General features: G+C 34.4%; 1 protein-coding gene across 1 annotated transcript; it reads left to right on the plus strand.

The window, feature by feature from the left end:
• Positions 1-5,501: 5,501 nt before the first annotated feature.
• On the plus strand, positions 5,502-21,833 carry LOC130046536 (furin-like). Its single transcript, XM_056160077.1, has 16 exons — positions 5,502-5,870; positions 6,023-6,121; positions 6,383-6,472; positions 6,773-6,898; positions 7,008-7,075; positions 8,493-8,581; positions 12,117-12,286; positions 13,544-13,753; positions 14,626-14,723; positions 15,059-15,162; positions 15,466-15,583; positions 15,913-16,226; positions 16,333-16,401; positions 17,387-17,473; positions 19,693-19,767; positions 21,219-21,833. The coding sequence occupies exons 1-16, from the start codon at positions 5,706-5,708 to the stop codon at positions 21,395-21,397; spliced, it is 2,061 nt and encodes a 686-aa protein (XP_056016052.1). The 5' UTR covers positions 5,502-5,705; the 3' UTR covers positions 21,398-21,833.
• The last annotated feature ends 173 nt before the right edge of the window (positions 21,834-22,006 follow it).

Consider the following 22,006-nt stretch of genomic DNA (forward strand, 5'->3'; position numbering starts at 1 on the left):
GAGGGGAAAAATACCAATTTCTGGACTGTGGTTTACTTATACATAGACTTAGCTAAACAAAGTTGATATCATTCTCTTTGTCTCATTGAGACGAATAAGGGGATATAAGGTACTTTACTATTGAGTAGTTAATAAAAATTTCACATACCAAAAACTGTGCATTTCCTATATAATTCATTGAGCGTGGCAAAATCTGACACAATTTTTTTTTTCTTTATTTATTGTAGTACATCAGAGTTCTTTATATCAATTTGTTCGTCTCAAAAGAGGCCCAAATAATATACAATCAGATTTGGGGTATCTTGAAGAATATTAATTTTAGGTGGCCATAATTGATTTTGGACTTTAGCCTCCGGAATGCACATATAGCTCAAATAGGAACTGCTTTATATCACTAAGTCTCCTGTTAAAGATAGTTTTTCTCCCAATAACTTGTCCTCTGCACCAGTACGCTGGTGTGGGGGACTTTTTTTCTCTCCCAATAACTTGTCCTCTGCACCAGTACGCTGGTGTGGGGGACTTTTTTTTATAACTCGATGTAAAATGACTAAGTCCAAATTGTAAAAGGTTTAGGGCATAACATTTTCATTATCCAACCTACACTTATTTTAATTACATATTCTTTCTCGTCTTTTTAAGACGAAAAAAATGATATAAAGCACAATGTCATAGCTCAAGTAATAAAAATTTTGCCACCTGAAATACTTGACATTCCTATTGAGATTATGTCCCTTTTAGGAGGGTAAATAACAAAGACATATTCATGTCCTAAAACTTTATTATTCAGGATATTTAAAAGATCTTTACATCATTTTTTCGTCTTGAGGAGACGAGAAGGAATATATAATCATATTTTATGTAACATGAATAATAAAAATTTTGACCCCAGATAACCTGATTTGGGACTTAGACTTTTTCCGACGAATGACTGAAAATGCTTTTGGGGGCTCATAATTTTATTTATCAAGCTAGAAATAAGAGCTTGGTATCACCTGGTTCGCCTCATTGAGACGAAAAACATGATATAAGAAACATTAAGGTGTGATAATAAATAAGGAAATGAGCCCCAAAAAGCATTTTTTATCACTCGCTGTAAAATGACTAAGTCCAAATTGTAAAAGGTTTAGGGCATAAAATTTTCATTTTTCATCCTACATTTATTTTAATTACATATTCTTTCTCGTCTTTTTAAAACGGTGAAGGGCTGCAAAAGGTAGGCCTATGCTCGGTGCGTACGGCCTTTAAGTAGGAATTGATCTTTAACGTACCACATCTGCTGTGTGGTGGGCTCGGTTTTAGCGGTCGCATCCGAAGAGCCACCCCATTTAATCACTTCTTACGACAAGCAAGGGGTACTGAGGACCTATTCTAACCCGGATCCTCACAGGATACCCAGGTTTGATCTCGGCGCCGAGTAACCATGCTATTAAGTGATAACTTTTCTTTTGCCTGGTATTAGAAATGAAGTCACTGATCTTCTGGGTATGACTTTAAATGCAGAGGTCACGTGTTAATGTAGGTGTCACGTGTTAATGTAGGTATCACGCGTTAATATAGGCGTCACGTATTAATGCAGGCGTTGGAACGGTCAAGAACCCCCACTGCTACGGTCATGCATCGATTAAAATCTGTGGCACTTCATCCAAAAGATGGTGATGTTCCTATATGAATGAAAAATATTCCATTGGGACTAAATATCGCACACAAAGAAAGGTATTACTGTTCTGTCTCATCACAGAAAAGCTCAACCAGTTTATCCAATGTAAAGTTTATTGAATAAAGCAGGTAAAAAGCTACAAATAAAGAAAGTCGCATTCAAATAATCATTCAACCATTTCAGAGTTCAAAATATCGAAAAAGCATTATGACACAAACGGTGTTCCATATTAAGAAAATTTGGACAAGGTGCATCTTCTAGAAATTATTAAATCCTGATAAATTCATAGTAATAATACTTTCAGAAGTGTACAAATACAAGAATAAGTGAAATATATCGCAACATAGAATATAAATCGGTTTTTAAGAAGCGCTATTGGGAAATGGCACATTGTCAACAATACGGAGCATAAATTGAATTGTTGCACCAAATCTGACTAAAGAAACATAAACTGTATCTTGCATATAAATCAGACATAGGAATAATACCAATAAAATCACATTACTCACATCGTGGTGGTGTACAAGTTCCAAAACAAACAGTTCTTTTACCGTGGTGTAACCACGTGCGTCCATTGATCGGGGGAGATAATCAAAGTTAAAGTCTATGGAGCGCAATACGTGTAATAGGAATACACTACAATTACTACGTAGAAAAGTATGTTGATAAAACTATTGATGCCTTAGTTTACTCGTTAAAGGATCAAACAGAGACGTCCCTTACCTAGACATTACGCAATCGTCTATTTCTCTGATAATATAAACCAATATTGAGGGAGTGTTAGGGTTTAAATCTCATTCTTAATTTGAAATGTAAAGGTACCATTGTCGATATTATTTTACAAATTCCTTGAAAGTTTATAAGCCCTCAACTTTAAAGATGATTTAACACCTGCAAATCACGGCAAAATTACACGATAAAATTCTCATATTTGCATCATTAGAATATGAGAATTGCAGTCATTTTCGAGGCTGTCGCTCACATTTCCTGAAGCCAAATACTTTTGGTGCTATAGCGAGTTTAGGTCAGTTGAAAAAAGGAATGTGAGAAATGCATATCTTTTAACGTCATGCATTTTAAATCCATGATTCATTACTAAAACTAGCATTGTATTTGTGTACCTCGCCAATTTAACACTATCTCGTCATCCATGTAGCTGCAAATCACTATCACATATGGATAAAGTAAGACTATAACTGAACCCAGTTCTTTTCAAGAAGATCCAATTTACACACTAACTGCTATACAGAATCTTGCGAATTTAGACATCATTGGTTGCAAGGTACATTCCAAATATGTAACGTACATAAATTGCTTAGGAGTATCAGGATAAAAAAAAGAACGACTTGAATATTAGTGATTAGAATTCCAAATACAGACAGAAAAACTGGACTTAACACGAGGTGTCATTTGAGTGACACGGTGGACGGTACGTTATCGCTGCCATTTCTTTAGACAATGAGTGACGTCATAGCTTGTCTTTTCACCTGATACTAACTCGTTTTCGTTAATATAGTAATCAAATATATGCAATCGTATCTAAATTCTTATATGATATACGCAGCGTAAGTGTTTTGAGCTCTATGGCGTTGAATATGTTGCACATGTGAACACTAGCGCAAGTAATTTTGATAGGAAAAAATGTATTTTACTAGGTGGACTGTGTTTCAATTATGATATTAATAAACTTTTGTATAGGTAAATCAAACCACTGCTATTGTGACATTCACTTCTACAAGCTATGATGGACGTGGAAATATACTCGGAAATTACACCTCATTAGCAGTAGATGAGAAAAACTCAATACAAAGCAATGGACGTTCAGCTTGTTTGAATATAAAATGTTCAGAAGAAGGAAAAACACGCTTAAATAAAACAAAAGTAGTGACAACGGCTAACACGGACAGATAATGTAACAAAACGTAAGTAAGGGCTAAAATCAATTTACTCTACGATATTGTGTAAATTGCATTGTATTTGAAAGAAGAAACATATTTTCAGATTATTCGATCGACAGACAAGCAGAGTATTGCGGAATAACATTCTAGAGACCGATATAAAAGGCGGGGATGAGTACGGCCCCCTGTACGGTATTTACGCTGCTTACGGATCTACGATATCATTTCAGACAGTTGCGGAGAAAATGTGCCAATTCGGAAGCAATCATGTAGAGAATGACCAAAGTATTTCTCCATCTACATACCCATATGCTGGATTCAGTTGTTGAGATACTTGTATTTTGCATGTGCAGTGCACTTGAATTCACAACCCAATTCGGATTTCTGTTTCATTGTTTTATTTTTATTGCAAGGCTACAAAGAAATAAAGTATATCAATAGCATTTTTCCAATTTGCTTACAATGTTAAATTAGCAATTAAGTGCAATAAAGTTGACAAATAAACACAAATGTTGAAGGAAAAAATTAGTAAAAATGTGATATTGCACTCATCCATATGCAATAATACCCCAGTTGTTAACTTTCATAAGCAAGTGAATAAAATGCTTAACATAAAACAACTGATGCATGTCTAGCTGTATGATAAAGATTTCATCGAACGTTTTATGAACATTTTAGGCTCACTAATCTGAAAACACAATGCGCACCAATATTCATTAATATGAGCTCCATAACATAACCATATGATTTCATTTGGCACGTATCAATTGTCAAAGAAATATATATTCTTAACTGCACTTTCTGTTACAAAAATAAGATAACAACCATTACACCTTTTCAGGTAATTTTCTTCCCATTGGTGTATCTTTAAGAGATTCATTTTCAATAACGATACACACCATATTCTCCGAAGCTCTCAGTGGTTGCAGCAAAGACGTCTGCAAATGTGCACTGTTTCTTTAGAAATTGATTGATTGATTGAATAATGTTCGAGAATATTTTACTCATATGGAGACGTCACCAATGCCGATGAAGCAGGGGCGGACCCAAGAATTGCAGATACGGGGGCGCCACTTTATGAGGCAGGAGTTCTGGGGACCGCTTTGAGGCCCTCAAGTGGGCCCATGAGACAAAGCTCTGGGATCTTACAGATTTCATAGGGCTTGAAATATATCTCCTATTTAGTCATTTATACTATTTTCTATCATTTTCTCTAAGATGAAATTAAAATGCATTGATTTTATATCCTCAAAATTGTATATGTATGTCTACTCACCCTCTACTGTCTTATTTGTATATATTAGTAAATAGCTTGTATTTATGACTGATGAGCTGTATAGCTTAAGGAAATAAAGAACCTGATCTGAAATCTGGTCATGCCAATACCTGCCGTTACACGGTACCTTATTTTGTTTGGATTCCCTTAAAGATCCGCCACTCTCGCTTCTAAATTTCGAGCATTTGGCATAGAAGGCACTGCCTATTTCTCTGTCTAGGTGCTATGATGCTCTAGAAACGCGCGGGGCTCTTATCCCCGACCCACCCCCGATAGATACCTGTTCGATATTGTTGGTGTAATTAAGTGTGTTGCTTTGCCCCGGTGTACAAATTCAAGCTACATCTCTTATTAGAATAAGTTTTCTAAAGGAATGTTATCTCACAGAATAACTTAGGTTCCTATTCACTTATTAGTTTAAATTAACAGCCCGAAATTTACTGACGGATGTTTACAACTTGATAGATTCAATATATCGAATTACTTATAAAAGTGATCATTTTGTAGTGATTCACAGGAACATTTATTTCTTTTTATTCAACGTTTAACAAAGGCAAAGTGACATTAAATTCTTTCCATAAATAAATAATAGAAATAGCAGTCTTATCTAAAGTAAACATTTAGTGATATGGAAAACATGCACTAAACGTCTGATAAAAAATCAATAAGAAAATGCATGTGATAAGGATTGGATATGCGTTTTGTAGTGACAGAGAAATGCACTCATTCGAGTAGAAAATCTAATTTTTTCTGCAGAACAATATTATCAACGAACAATCAATGCTTAGAAACGCCGGTAAATATAATCATGACGAGGTTGGACTTCCGTGAACAGTGCATGTGATGGACTTTAGACATGATTGGTTAACTGAGTATGTGTTATGTATTATGTATTTCATTATTATTCATCATCATATCTCCCTATATTTACTGTAAACCCAAGTCATTTTATACCAACGAATGGGTCATCCAAGTAGAAGGCGGGGCCAAAGATGCCGTACACGTGGCATCTACGTATGGGTTACAGTTGCTAGGAGAAGTAAGTATCATGAAGAAAATTGATCAAATTATAAAATTATTTTTATATATAAAACAAAAATCCTGTAAAGTAATTATTTGACTAGTTGTTGATAAAATGAATTGCAAATATGATAGAACCTCAGTACATTTGGATTATGTTCCTCTGTAAAGGTCTTTCCGTATTACTATCATTATAAACAACACGGCAGAACAAGACGTAGTGTTCGTCCCTCCCTTCACACACATAGAAGATTACTGAGGCACCCCAAGGTAAACAATTCCATTCTCATAAATTAAATTGTTCAACATCAACTCACTAATTTACCATATCTATTCATGTTTCTCCTATTCCTGTAATGTACATATGTCCTAAAATGAACGGAAAATTAATCTCGTCAATCATAATAGCTGTATTTTATTTTACTTCACTAATAAATCTTGCTATTATCTTTTAAGTTCTGAATTACCGGGTGCTTCGTGTCGTAAAGCACGTTATTCGGTTGATTTGTTTTTCTTTTACCTTTGTTTCAGATAACTACTGCTAATCAAGTATTGTGGAAGTTACGACATAATCGAGCTACGTCATTCAATGATCCGTTTTGGTCGGACATGTGGTACATAGTAAGTATCTCTTTGAAATGTTGTCGATCAAATGGCAAAATTACTAGTACTGATATGGTCTTCAATTCTTTTTTTTTTATATAATATTCTTAATGAAAATAGGAAATAATTGTTTCATAGGTAGGTTACAAAGTACTAGTACTATCGCTACCTGTATGTCTTATTGCTCTTAGAATATACCTTATTGTTACTTCCGGTTACATCTCACTTTATAGACACACTGGATTCTATTCTTGTAAGCACTAGACTAAGTCGTTCTAAAATTTGACTAGTATATGTCATTCAGCACCTTAATTACAGAGAAGTGCATCGCCTTCAATGAAAGTGTCCGAGGCCTGGAATCTTGGGTACCGAGGAGACGGGGTAACGATAGGGATTGTGGACGATGACGTCGACGTCAATCATCCTGACCTGGCGGCAAATATAGTATACTATACTTACATACATGTAGTACATTGTTATCATATTCCGCTTCTTTGTGAACAGCATTTTGTGTTTGTAAGTTATTTTTATGTTCTTTGTCTTTATATCTCAGGCCAGAACGAGCAGCTATGATTTCTTCGCTAACGACGGGGATCCATCTCCAAGTCTTTCATCTCGGGGGTTAGTGCTCTGATATATTCAGCAAAACACACTCATAGAGAAGTGTTGGGGACAACGGCTTTTGATTCACTAACCTATCATTGGGTCAAATGCTATCTGACGTGTTTCATACCAAGGCCGTTCTTGTCACACTGATTTTGACTACGGATTAAACCGTTTACCTGATCAGGATATAGGGCTCACGGTGGGTGTGACCGGTCGACATGATTTGCTTACTCCTCCTAGGCACCTGATTCCACCTCTGGTGTATCGAAAGGCCTGTGTTTGTGTTCCTCTTATGAGTTACGAGATTCATTACTGTTCGTTATCTTCACCTTTTCATAAACCTAATTCCTTATAACATGATTTAAAACTACAGGGAATAAAAACCGTTTCGCTGTAAACGTGAATTCATTATAAAAGTTCTCATTGTAACCACCTTTTACTGTAGGATAAGGCGGGGGCACATTAAATGTCAAGAAATGAAATATATAGTATTCGTGATGTTCATCTGTTACGGTTAAAACATTTGACGTCACAGTGCGACGGGCAGATGTTAAATTCAGCGCGGATTGAAAAGTTCTAACCTTATCGCCACGCACGGATGAGAACATTTCTTTTAAGCGCGGACTGCCTTGAAAACTTTGGTTTGAAATTTCAATTTCTATGTTGATTGTCAAACCACTTAGTTTTACTCTGATTGTATTAATGGATGTTAAACAATTGGTGAAACGTATTGAAAACGAAAGAATGAGGTCTAGAAGGGATTGAAACCAAGGGGAACATAATTATTAATTCAAGATGCCCGTCGCACTGACTTCAAATGTTTTGACTGTGGCAGATGAACATCACGAATGCTGTATATTTCATTTCTTCCAACTTAATCTGCCCTCGTCTTATAGAATGGTCCCGAATATATCTGCATAGTGTAATAGAAAAAGGACTATGTGAGTATGCTATGAACCTTTCATTTTAAGTTTTAATTAAGTATATCGTGTTTTTATAAAAGTGCACGCACTGCTTTCATATACAACATCCCTATGTCATATGTCAATGCATAATAAATGTACAACTTGGCCCGGACTTTTTAACCATTGATGAAAAAGTAGAAGTCTCTCCTCAAACATAGAGAGAGAAATGGGGAAGATTTTAATCATGTGATGGCCAATTTATGGTACGAAATTTGGTGTAAATATCAACACAGTTCGAAGCTTGAAATTAAATTCAAATCTCAAATATTTCAGAGGAATTTCCAGTTTTCACCTTTGTTTATGCGCCAAATGATATCCCAACTATCCATGTAAATATCTCTTTTTCATTTACATTCAATGTTTGCTAAGTATTTACATGTATTTTTCAAATGGAAATACATATACATGTACATGCATATTATTTTGTCGTTGAAATGTTTCCTTTATCACAGCATTATATATAACAGGCATGGTACAAAATGTGCTGGAGCGGCAGCGGCAGTTGCAAATGATTCACTGTGCGGTGTTGGATCTGCATACAAAGCAAATATTGCAGGTATATGTACGATTGAAATCCGATCACAATAAAACATTCCCTCACCAATAGGTATATCACTGCGCACCCATTCACTCACAATCACCATAGTGTTATTACACTTTAAATAAACCTATCACGATATTAAGGTAGCTATTGATAGCTAGTCCCAAAAAAAAACCGCTCATTGAATTTTTTTTCAATTTTATTTATTATAACATTTTGACTTTATCTTAAAACATATCAAAAAAATCAACAAAAGTAATCACGTTAATTTTCGAGGAAAGCGAGATTGAAATCCCCTCTTTTGTAGCCCCAAAAGGCAAAAATACCAAAATTAAGCAAATTAACACAGGAGCCAATAAAAATTTTATTGACACCAGAAATATTGTTTGTCATATATAGTTATGTAAATTAAACACAAACAGATAAAAAATCAACATGGATTAGAAAATCAAAATGCATCAAAGGAAAACATTGGGATGATTCGACTTGGCAATTGGCCAAATTTACCCTAAATATGGCGTTTCTCAAATACTATCAGGCATACATTTTCTGACAACAAAATTCTGCTCAAAAATTTTCTGATTTTATTTCATTTTTACAATAAGTCAAGTAGTATCTAAAATATTGAATAGAAAAAAATATACCAAATGAGGTTTAATCTGAAACTATGTCAGATTTTGTAACCCTACCCCCTCCCTTCTAGAAACGAATTTTAAGAGATACAGTCAGCAGAGATAAATTATTGACCTTAAATGATTAAGCATTCCCAAATTACCACATTGATCATTCAAACTCACAATACTAGAAGTTTCTATGAGCCATTTAAGAATGATATATAGTGTGTGCTATTGCAGTTGACCTTTTCGCACTCACAATGATTGCCTAAATATTTAGTTATTTTTCATACAATTTCTTGTAATAACTGGACCAAATATATTACCTATACATATTTTTTGAAAGAAATTTATATCACTATACAGTATAATACACCAAATATGTTTAAATAACCATTTCATATTTCAATAAATAATTAATATCAATGGAAAGAGACCCATGGTCTGCCCATGGATTACTACATGCAAGTCCATCTGAGTCATCTTGCCTTCACAGATAGGTGTGTCTTTCATAAGTTTAAGATTTTTAATTGTAGTTTCACAATGAACCAAAAACTCACTATTGGATAACTGAGAATGTATATTGCATTAACTAACTGTAGTTTTCCCCAGGTGAAGATCTATGTTCACTGTATGTATAAGGAGGGGGGGGGTGAATTAGTTCCATTATGAAACTTTTCTAAAAATTTGATATACATTAATGTATCAATGATGTATGTTTCAACTAAATTTTGAATTACAAGGAAAATTCAAACACATTGATTAAAGTTATAAAATTGATATTCTATCATGTGCACATTTTTTACTAATATATCTAAGAAAGAATAATCAACATTGAAATTTCCTTTACATCTATGCAATATTATTGTCTTTCAAAAGGCATATACATGTAATACACGAGTACATGTACTTGTTTTCCCTCAAATTCACAATTTAGTTTAAATTATGTTGTACAACATCCACTGCTCTGAGCTCATATAAGTGAAATAATGTTTTTCATCCAAGTCCCAAATTTTGCAGTAGTTCTTTAATCTTCGGAACTTGATCAAACATTTTTAAATTTGTGGAGTTGTGGGGGTCCAGGGGATATGTCATCATCACTGTAAATGGAGTAGCTGTTCAAAATATAGATAAGTATATTTAGATATAGCAAAAAAGATGAATATCTGATATACTCAGAATTGTCTTTACAAATGTTTATCATAAGAAAATATAGTGCCTCTCTTGCTGTTATACTTGTTGACTCGAAATCCACATCAACCTACACTGGTCCTATCTAACCTTCCTTGGTCCTCAGGCTGATACCTAGAAAAAAGATCATCATAATTGATATTTGTACAGTTAGGTCTATATTATACCATTGAGTAATTAGACTGCGTCAGACAATGTGAATTTTAAAATTGTGTCTCAACACATATTCAGTGAAAATTTAAATATTGATTTTTCAAAATTATAAATTGCAACATGAGATGACATGCATATATGTTTTCATAAACTGCCATAAACTTATCATATCTGTTTTATTTACAAAATGTGGGTCAAGAGAAGGGCATACGTGTAGTATACATATCTTACTTATACATACAGTGCATACAGTTGCCTATGAGAGGGCATATGTAGACTTGTGATTAATTTACATTATTTTTAAAAAGGTTTTGCCAACCTACATGCTTGTGTGAAACACTAAACCTCAGGTTTGATATATTTCTTAGGTCACTGAAATTTCAAAGTAATAGTATATGTATACATACTACAGTCTAGGGAATTATAATTCAACCCATGCCCCCCCCCCCTCCACTTTCTATCCGGTTCCCATATACCCCTAGATAGTAGGTCTATACAGATATTTGTTTTTCATTACTTTTATACATGTAGTTCAGGGTATGTTATTTTCGTAACGGTTATTTTCATTACGATATTTTCTTAATAAAGGAGTTGTGAGAGCCCATGTTTACAAATGTGGTATACATTTACATGACATCCGTTCGTTTACAATCACATGCACAGGTGGGAGTTATAGTTTAAGCACACATGGAATACATATATACATACAAAATAATACATCTACTGTATGTCGCGTCGTGTGTTTAAACTTACAGATGTTATTATAAATCGCGTTGTGAAATAGCAGAGGAAATGTGAGTTGAACTTTTGAATACAGATTTATGGCATTTTTTTCACTCACCAAACGAAACTATGATTTCGTTGACCAAGTTGAATGCATCCACCAACTTCCTCTTCTTGCAAGAAACTTTGTTTAGCCTCTCAATGACTTATAAACAGTATTTAATATCGCAGCATGCTGTACTCGGACATAACGATGTATCAACCAACAACTTTGTTTACGTAGCGCATCTATGTACATAAATTGGTGGTTGGTTTAACATTTCGATTAGCAAAAAGTTTCACACAGATGAAACATCTGATCTACCATTCTTACAAATATTGACGTATACTTATGTCGTATGTGCATATTTTCTCTAGGCGAGTCAGTCACAGCAACAAAACACTTTCGGAACCGCTTTTTGTTTTTTGACTTATTCTATGACGGAGTAAGGAATTCCGGAAAATGAATTCACGTGAAAATACACATTTTTTACTGATCACGTGGTTGCTATCCGTCGCTACCTTAATACACACCCATTCACTCACAATCATCATAGCGTTATTACACCTTAAATAAACCTATCACGATATTAATACGCACCCATTCTCTCACAATTACCGTAGCGTTTTTACACCTTAAATAAACCTATCACGATTTTAATACGCACCCATTCACTCACAATCATCATAGCGTTATTACACCTTAAATTAATCTATCACGATATTAATACGCAACCATTCTCTCACAATTACCATAGCGTTATTACACTCCCAAATAGATATGTTCCAATACACCTAACTTTTATTGTGTACTTACCTTGTGTGTGCAGGGATACGAGCCAGTGATGGCGGGTCCTCCTCTGTCATGGAGGCGCGGTCATTAAACCATGACTGGAATAATATCCAGATCTACTCTAATAGCTGGGGAGGAGAGGACAAAAAAGGATTTGACGGTCCCGACGCCATCGTAAACCTCGCAATCATTATGGGAATCGTGCAGGTATGTATGGGTGTTCAGTTTTAAGGTAACTAAATTTTATCTTTATGTATTTTAGTATTCATATTTTATTTGAAAGCAGTTTAAAGTTAAAGCCACATATGTCGTATTCTTTGACTATCACCCTAGGAATAAAAAACATGTATTTTATAACAAGTTATACACTTTATTGAAATTATGCAATTTAACTCGGTCGGATTAAACAGTAATCACGCTAATTTCCAATTTAATTACGCATTTTCCAAGTCGGATATTGAACGCCCCATTTCGAAATATTTATGATCACGTGACGTAGCACACATAATTTCGAAAGTAAACAAGCCAATGTGAAAGTGTACACGGCCTGCAGGGTGTTATCGAGACACACTTAGCAATACAGACAGTCAGAAGAAAAACAAGATAGAGAGAACCACTTTGAGCAATAGAAGGGGAGTTAAATTTTATGTTTAACACGGAATCACCATTCAGTACGACTATATACTGTAACTCCCATGTTTCGAATAATATTGTTCTCGTGCGCTTGTGCACAACCACCATATTCGTCACTCCTTTATATATATATCATTGCTTTCTCCTTACATCGTGTAGACCAGTACTCCTTTAATACCCATATATTAGTTGTCAAAAAATGTCGAATCATATCGGTTTTCATTGTTTAACATACTGACGAAACTGTGGTCTAGTTCTTAACATCAAACAAAATACTGTTTGATGCAGCACATATTCGTTGAATAGTAATCCAATCACATAATGGTATATGCTGCATGAAGATTTATAACTAAAGCATCTCGTTGAAAACAAATTTTAGATTCCGTTCGTTATTCCTCAGACATAATAACCGTATGGCGTACCATAGTATGTCATTTTGTAGAATGGGACATTCCATTTCAACGTATTACTAACCCTGGAGGTCTGGCTTGAATAGTGATATTTCAGAAATGTTAATTTAAGGTGAATTTTCAATTTATCAAAGCAAACAAAGCAGATTTTTGTCATTGTAAACCAACGCTACTTTATCAAAACAAAACAAAGAAATTCTTGTAATGATTCTGTAAAACCTTTTCTAGAAATTCAAATATCCCTACGAGCGATGTATTTGCAAATATCCTTAACTTTTTGATCGGTATATTACACAGATATGACAGTATGATATAGCTAAAATTAGAAAATGGTTATAGACGGTGTGCTCATCTACCTACATAAATACTACATTGCAAAACTATGAGTTAAAATAAAGCCTTTAAACTTGAAATATTTCAGGGGCGGTCAGGTTACGGCTCTATATATGTATGGGCGGCTGGTAATGGTGAGAATGAAGATAACTGTAATGCGGATGGATATGCGAATAGCATATACACCATAGCGATATCTAGTGTTAACAGTTATGGGTATGCTGCAAGCTTCAGCGAAGTCTGCTCAGCAGCCATGGCTGTAACCTACAGTCAAAGTACTTCAACATCTAATATTGTGGTAGGTATCTAAGGACGGTGAAGTTTTGTTTTATTTTTATTGGATGATTTTCTATTCGTTCTGCTCTTTAGATATATGTTTTATATTTTTATTACTATTCTATGGTTTGTCATGCACGTTGTTCCGTTGTTATGTGTATGTAATAAAAAAAATCATTGATGTACATATATTTTTTGTTTTCCATAACGAACTTATTTATTTAAGTAAAGAACTTCCCAAGAATGTTTCTTTACTTAAAAACGAAACAGATAGAGAGAGCGACGGAATTAGATTATATCCCAGGCAAACTGTCTTCAGTAATCCATCTCCTTACATTTGATGATTTTGTTCCCTAATCAATTTAGAGTAAATAGCCATTATTAATTTATCCCATAACTTTTGACCATACCACCTTCAATACAATTTAATTCTTAGAATAACCATATAGTATATTAATCAAACATTGATATAAATCCAACTTTGATAATTATCACCCCAAGTTTGATCAAAACATTGTCTCTGTTTAGTTAATCCAATCCTAACACAGGCGTATTTCGTTTTGAAGAAAATAAGAATATTTCATGATTCATATAATTGAATACGAATACACGGTGTTAATGGAAAAAGCATGCGTTATAGATGCCTGAAAGAATCTACCCTAAAATGCAATGGACATCTTTGTATGAAAGGTGAAGATAACGAACAGTGATCAATCTCATAACTCCTATCAGCAATACAAAATAGATAGTTTGGCAAACACATACCTCTGGACACACCAGAGGTGGGATCAAGTGTATGTATTAAATTCCCCTTAAGGGCTGTGCATGCTCTGTATATGATGCGTCTTTTTTAAACCGCTTGTTTTATAAAAAGTTCAAATTCATTCATTGTAGACTACAAAAATGGGTGATGGGTGCGATAAGTCATTCACAGGAACATCTGCATCAGCTCCGATGGCAGCAGGGATTATTGCCCTTGCTTTACAGGCAAAGTATGTTATGTTTTGTTTTCAATTCATACGCTTTGTTTTCTCACAAGGACATATCTAGAAATTGCAATGGGGGAGTTGAGATTTTCGTTTAGGGATGAGAGAAACGCCTACACCCTAAAAAGGCATACATAAAAATTGTTCGTAAAATGTTTTCAACAAAAGGAGCTTGCAATCCATGTGCCTCCTCCTACATCAGGAATGTCCTGTATGCTTCAGGGGCGGGTCCTTGATATTTCAAACCGGACAAGAAGACAAGAGCTAATCAAATATATTAACCATGTTTATTGTTTTGTTTGAAGTTTTTTATTGTTAAAGTTCTTATGTCTTTTATAAAGAAATGATATGACTTGGAGAGATGTGCAGCACCTGATAGTTAACACCGCACAAATGTCTGGTCTACATGAAAGAGATATTGCATCTAATGGAGCCGGAAAACGATGTATGTGGACAAATAAGTATGCATATGTCTTCCCGGCTTTCTTGGCGAACGAAAATAATAGAATACTATACAGTAGTCGTGCGGTACCTTAAATCATTGCTTGTGACTATGGTGATATGTACAATGTTACTATAAAGAGGAAGAGCTTTGAGCTGTTTTCATAGTGAATATATTTGTTTTTTCTTTAAATAGCCCTGGGCAGAAATAGTACACTTAAGTAATAGAATTAAAGATGTGGAACAAATATGACTGAAAAGAAGAGCATGTGTAAATAGTTCTACAAAGAAGCGTTTTCTATTATAGTTAGTAATTTCTTTGGCTTTGGTTTACTTGATGCTGAGGCAATGGTTTCGCATGCTGCTAACTGGACACTGGTGCCGAGTCAACGAACGTGTACAAGTCCCAACATAGCCGTTCGAAAGTACGCCCGATTAAAACACCATGTGGTTAAGTATAAATTTCAAACTTGTCTGTTTCTAAAAGTAATACAGATCTATTTGTAATTGTCTATATGAATAATCAAATGTCGTTTTTCTCATTAGTTACCATTTTTCAACCCGGCAAACAATAAATATGAACAAAGACACATCTTTGGTGTTTTAAAAGACGTTCCAATCTGTATTCATAAAATGCCTCTATCTTAACAAGCAAATGAAATGAAAATTGACGACCATTCCATAATTAAACATACTTTTGAGTATTGTTCATACACATATGCTATTCATATGAGCTGCACCATTAAAATTGTAGTGGAAGAATCAGTGGATCAACGAGGCAAATCTTTTCCAAGGTTCAAAGTAAAGGTTGTGAAGGAATGAGCGGTGAAGTTAAATTCCTTGAACATGTGGTTACAGAAATTACGTTTTCTGCTACACAACGTGGGCAGGTGGAACTGTTCTTAACATCACCCACAGGTACTACGACAACGTTGTTAAGTGTGCGGCCAGCTGACACACCGTACAGTGGGTCCATCACCTGGTCGTATATGTCCGTACATTTCTGGGGAGAAGACCCCAAGGGGAACTGGACTTTGAAAATGTATATAAGAGACACCTCAACTTCAGGTAGTTAACATAGTTATATGGAAGCAATATCTATCTTGTGCTGAGTTCGTGGCTATCTATGTTTCATAGTGTTAATTGAAATATCGTATTTGATTGAAATTTACAGGTTCACTTGATAAATGGAAACTGACATTACATGGAACAAAAATTGATCCGAAATTAGGAATAGATACAGGTAATGTGGCACTCTTCTTTGTCTCCAATGATAAACGAATGAATATGGCTCATTTATGTCACAATCATTGTTACAGTAATGCTTCTGTTGACAATACATGTACATGTAACATCCATTAAAACGATAAATGTTGATCTTATAAGTGACTGTTGATTATCATCATTTGTGAATTATATATTCGACAGTTGGAACACCTTCTAAATAATACCTTTCTTTTTTTTCAATTTAATACCAAATCGACTAAATTTAAATCTTTCAAGCTGATGCTATCCAAATAGGACGGTGCACAAGAGTGTTCAAATTTTCATTTCTGAATTCGTCGATACCGTCAACGTTCAACTATTATTTTTATCTAACACCATGTCATAGACTGTTTTGTGTGTTGTCTCAATCAATTGTCATAATGGATGTTCAGGACCTTTACGATTAGCTGAATACTAATTTGTGAGAATTTACAGCTTGTTGATTCTGTTCATGCTGTTACATGTGTATGCACTTAATATGTTTATCGTGTTTATCCCATACATGTGCAACGCTTTTACAAGACTTTATTTCATTTTAAAAATATTATAACGTTAAAATATTCAATATGTCTTGAAGTAGGTAATGAATTATGCGTATCTGATTGTTGGTATAGGTTCGTAAACATGTGAGTAAATTATACTGAACACATTATATACAAAGAAAAGTACCATAACAGTGGTTAAAATGTCCAAATAGTCGAAGATTAGCACCTTTGTCTTTTTGCATTAAATCATAGGAAATGAATTTAATTTTGGCGGATATTATGCGATATAACTTGATTTAAGTCGTTTACGACTTTTTTAAAATCACTTTCATGGATTACAACACGTAAAATAACCCAAACATCAGGTTATATCGCATACTATTAATATGCCCATCCATATATATATATATATATATATATATATATATATATATATATATATACATAACACGGCATAAAACTGCATATTTCGTTTAGAACCTGATCCTGTAACAATGACAGTTCCAACAACAATAGTCCGTGATGAAACCACACCCAAAGAGACTTCAGTTTATATCATTATAGGTATAATATGTGGGATAGTTTTCGCAATAACTGTACTTTGTATGTGTTTTTACCTTTGCAATCGTCGTAAGAGATGTAAATCTGGTAAGGTGCAGGAAGATGAATGTAAACAGAGTAACGATGCTGAATATGAAGACCAATCCATTGTCAATACAGAAGAATTATAGAATAAAAGGTGCATATGTAGAACAGGCTTTCAAACCAGTGAATGTGATGAATCGGTAATAAGGAGACAGTGTGATTGTTAATGTCATATGAACTTGTTTTTTTATTTATATTTGTATCAACTATGCGTTTCACTGTGTCCACTAACTCGGAACATTGCTCGATATGAAACTATTAAAATTAGTGTTATTTTTCAAGTGCAAATGCAATATCAGATGTTTTCGCATATGTGCTAAAGAGAGGTTTTTAATTCATAAAGGATTGAATAGCCATGTATTAATTGTATCAAATTGATAGTTATTAAAGGAAATATCTCTAAAACCTGAAAAGTAACGAATAGCAACTATTGAAACAGAAAACTTTGATTAGTTGCTTAATGATTTGTCCTCTCTAGAGTATTCTATTCGTGTAGAAACGTTACCAGCTTTAGGAGACTTAATTCCGAGCTGTAGTAGGCACTAGGTGCCATTTAACTCTGGGTCTTTTTATCGTAGGTAAAATTCAAAATCCCCGTGCTTTCACGTTTTACACCCAACGCTTTATGGAGGAATCTTAAAACTTTTAAGATGTTAGGTATGCCACGGCCGACGCGTACTTGTTCTAAGCACTTGATCTCATGTCTTGTGTATCAGTCCGAGTCCATGTTTGCCCTACTCTTATTTTTGTATTGTTTATAGGAATTACGAGATTGATCACTGTTGCTATATTCAAATTTCATCACGTGTAAATGTACATTCTACATGGATTGCGTTTGCAGAAAACGGCTCTTTTCTATAAGTAATAATTTTCCAAATTATAAGTGTTGAGATAAAGCAACTTGGAAAAACATTGCTATAGTGTTAGTATCAAAGTAGAGGCCAGAATTTTAAACTACAATTTATCACAGTAAAGTATATATTTCTTTTTATACATATACAGTTATTATTTTTGTTTATTTACGAGATGCCAGAAATATAAAAATAAAAAAACGTACTTTTACTTAATTGATTGTTTGTTTTACGTCCTGTCGATAAATTTTCACTCATATTGAGACGTCACCAGTTGTAGGTGAAATAACAAATTTATAATTATGCTTAGCTTCCATGGCTGTAGCAGCGAAGGTTCTTCACCACGACACTGAAGTTCCTTTTTAATGTAATATCAGAATGATCTGTGATTCTCAATTCTAAATCCCGAGTGTTAGGCGAAAGACAATCACTTTATTTGTTTACGTCTTAGGTTTGACACGGCCATCATACGAGCGGCGCTCGAATTCACGACCTCCCGGTTACGAAGTGAACGCTCTCCCATTATTTAATCTCCAACAGCCCTTTGGTACATCTTACTTGATAAAGGTTTCTGTTGGTGTACTGGGGATACAACTGAATCAGAACACTATCGCCATCGTTTTTTAATTGGTGACGGAAATGGCCGAGAAGCTATGTTATAGTACGATTCCAGAGCTGAAACAGTTGGTGGGCGTAGTAAACTGTTCTTTTGCCAAGAATTCAGAAGCATAAGTAAAATTTGGGGGTATTTATGATGATGCATTATAAAGTTTCGATAAGCTATGAAAAGAAAAAGAAATGGCCAGGCATGCGCAGTATGGATTAATTAGATAAATTTGCGGCATGTCATTTATCTTGTTTGAATGAAAGCTGTTCTATGGGATTCCGAACCGCAAACCAACCAACCTCCAGAGAGTATTACTTTCAATTTTACATCCTCGCAAATTGACTATAGATATTATATTCGGTAAATTAAGTGCTTGCACAAAATAAGGGACATGCAGGGTCTACGTGTATTCAATTCTATGTGGAGCCATAATATATATAATTCATTTATTGCTAGTGCAATGCATAGCTATCCGGAATGTTATTCAGTATGTATTTGCTTACTCCTCCTAGGCACCTGATCCCACCTCTGGTATATCCAGGGGTCCGTGTTTGCCCAACTTTCTATTTTGTAGCGCGTATAGGAGTTACGAGATTGATCACTTTTCGTTATCTTCATTTTTCCTCTATTGTAATGTTTGCTTCAAGCAAGCTGAATTCTGCGTTTCCTTATCTTTCCAGAGGTTAGTACCCTGACAACAGTCACGGATCTCATTTCATCTGTCATCACTCTGGACTCCTTTTCTCACAGAATAGGTATCCAATGAAATTATATGTTTGATTAGAAAACTACTCTGAGTTTAAGATATCTAAGTAAATTTGTAAGTTGCTATCCAATTGAATTAGGATACTTTAAATTGACAACGTATGAAAAATAACTTTAGTGTTCAAATTCATGGATAAACAATATCGGACTATATTTTTTTCTCGATTGTAATATACCTGTCCTTTCTTATCGGTATAGTTATATATTCTAAATATTGCTTTCTTATGATAACCATGTATACTCCTTCAAAGAATTCTTAAGTACTTTTTTCTTTCCAAACTAACGTGGTTAATGTGTATGAATTAGAGAAATCGATTAACTTGCGCAGCGCAAATTATTTCATTTCATCCCAGATGAAAGGATTTGTTGAAATTTGTAGTTCATTTTTGACTAATTTAAATCTCAGACATCTTGTATTGGCTTTATTCGTTTTACCTATTTGTATAACATCGGGTTTATCAACTACAGATAGAGAAGTAAGGATGTATCACATTAAATTCAACATACTAGATAATGTGTAAACCACTATGGGGTAGTTAGATATGTACAGATACAATTTTTGGGGAAAGTAGCACGTTGCATTCTAATAAAACAGTCAGTAGAAATACTCAAGGAATGCAGTTGTGTAACAAAGACTGTCTTTTGACACTATTTTCGTTATATGAGAGCATATATGTTCACTTCTTTTCAATCGAGACAGGCTACTGACAAATAAGTTGATGCTACTTGGGTTTCAACAAATCACATGGTCGTTTTAATGATGAACTAGTACAACCTGACATTGGGTAAAATGTTGTCTGACATGTTTCGTGCGAATTATTTGGCGGTTCGCTAAATACCGATTTTGACTACGGACTACCCATAATTACCTGATCAAGATACAGAGCTCACGGCGGATGTGACCCGTCGAAAGGGGATGGTTACCCCTCCTAGGTACCTGGTTCCACCTTTGTTACATCTAGGGGTCCATGTTTGCCTTTCTCTTAATTTTGTAGATCCTTTATAGGATTTATAAAATGGATCACTATTCATTATCTTTTGTATCTTTTACAGGATTTATGAAATTGATCACTGCTTACGATCTTCATTTCTATGTCTCTGCAACTGTATTTTTTGTATGGATATTGGTTTATTTTTGTTTCATTTTAGTCAAGTAATACTGCAGTATTGATGCTTTTATGAAAATCTAGCATATAATTTGGAGCATTTGTACCTTCAATTTTACAGATCACTACGAAAAATGAACTCATATCTTCCTGGTAGAGTTATGAAAAACTAAAGATTAGGAACGGTGATCAATCTCATAAATCCCTAGAGTATACAAGATGAAGACATAGATCATCTGATCAAATTGCTTCTAAGAGGAACGGAATATCGCTCTTCATGATGTTTTTCCGTGCATGTATATTTTGTTGATTGTGTCGTTTGTGGGTTTTTTCAGAATCAAGTCATGCGAATATTACACACAGCACTACCGTGTCCTATACTTCAGTGAAGAAAACTACTATTACACTGTACCTGATGGTAGTCATTGCCCTTGGTGCATTTATTGTCATTGTCGTTGCAGTCATTGCTTTATGTATTGTATATAAGGAGAAATTCAAAAATAGAACGTCATAGGGTACCAGCGAAGGACACATGGCAGCATACATCCATTGTGTTAATGAACACGTATGGCTACCTGATTTACATTCATAAATACATTTACTTTGCAGTATTTAGTGTTGTTTATACCTTGATCCATTTCTATGTATAAATCAACAACTGCGATTGAAATAGTGAGAATCAAGGTGCACTACTTGTATAGCCTAACTAATAATGGAGTATGATGAAACTGCAAGGTGGAAGTGCAAATGTCAGATACATGTAGAATGTGTCTGTGTGTATGACACAGATCGTAGTATTTAAAGAAAATATAAAGATGTCAGTGCAGTCGACCTTTGAATCCATTATGTTTTATTTTCCCCTTGCAAACGGAGTTGTATAGTTGTTACGTTGTATCTATGTACTTGATGGTGTCATTGTATTCCTGATTAAAATTTATACTTGGCTGACAGTATTTAATTAGCATTGTGCTATGTTTATATTAGATGTACGTGTATATAATATGGTGTTTTACTTGTTCTTATCAAACTTCTGATATCAAAATATTTATCATCGCATCTAAAATTCTAGGTCAGTTATTTTCTTTGGCTTTCCTTTCTGAACGCGCTATCTTAATATAATTTG

This window comes from Ostrea edulis, chromosome 3, assembly GCF_947568905.1.
Source record: "Ostrea edulis chromosome 3, xbOstEdul1.1, whole genome shotgun sequence".
Lineage (NCBI taxonomy): Eukaryota > Metazoa > Mollusca > Bivalvia > Ostreida > Ostreidae > Ostrea > Ostrea edulis.

Coding starts and splice junctions, on each gene's coding strand:
- LOC130046536 (XM_056160077.1), top strand. CDS start 5,706: ATGTGTTATGTATTATGTATTTCATTATTATTCATCATCATATCTCCC. Junction 16,227..16,332: donor AAGAGACACCTCAACTTCAG/GTAGTTAACATA, acceptor TGAAATTTACAG/GTTCACTTGATAAATGGAAA. Junction 16,402..17,386: donor GAAATTAGGAATAGATACAG/GTAATGTGGCAC, acceptor TATTTCGTTTAG/AACCTGATCCTGTAACAATG.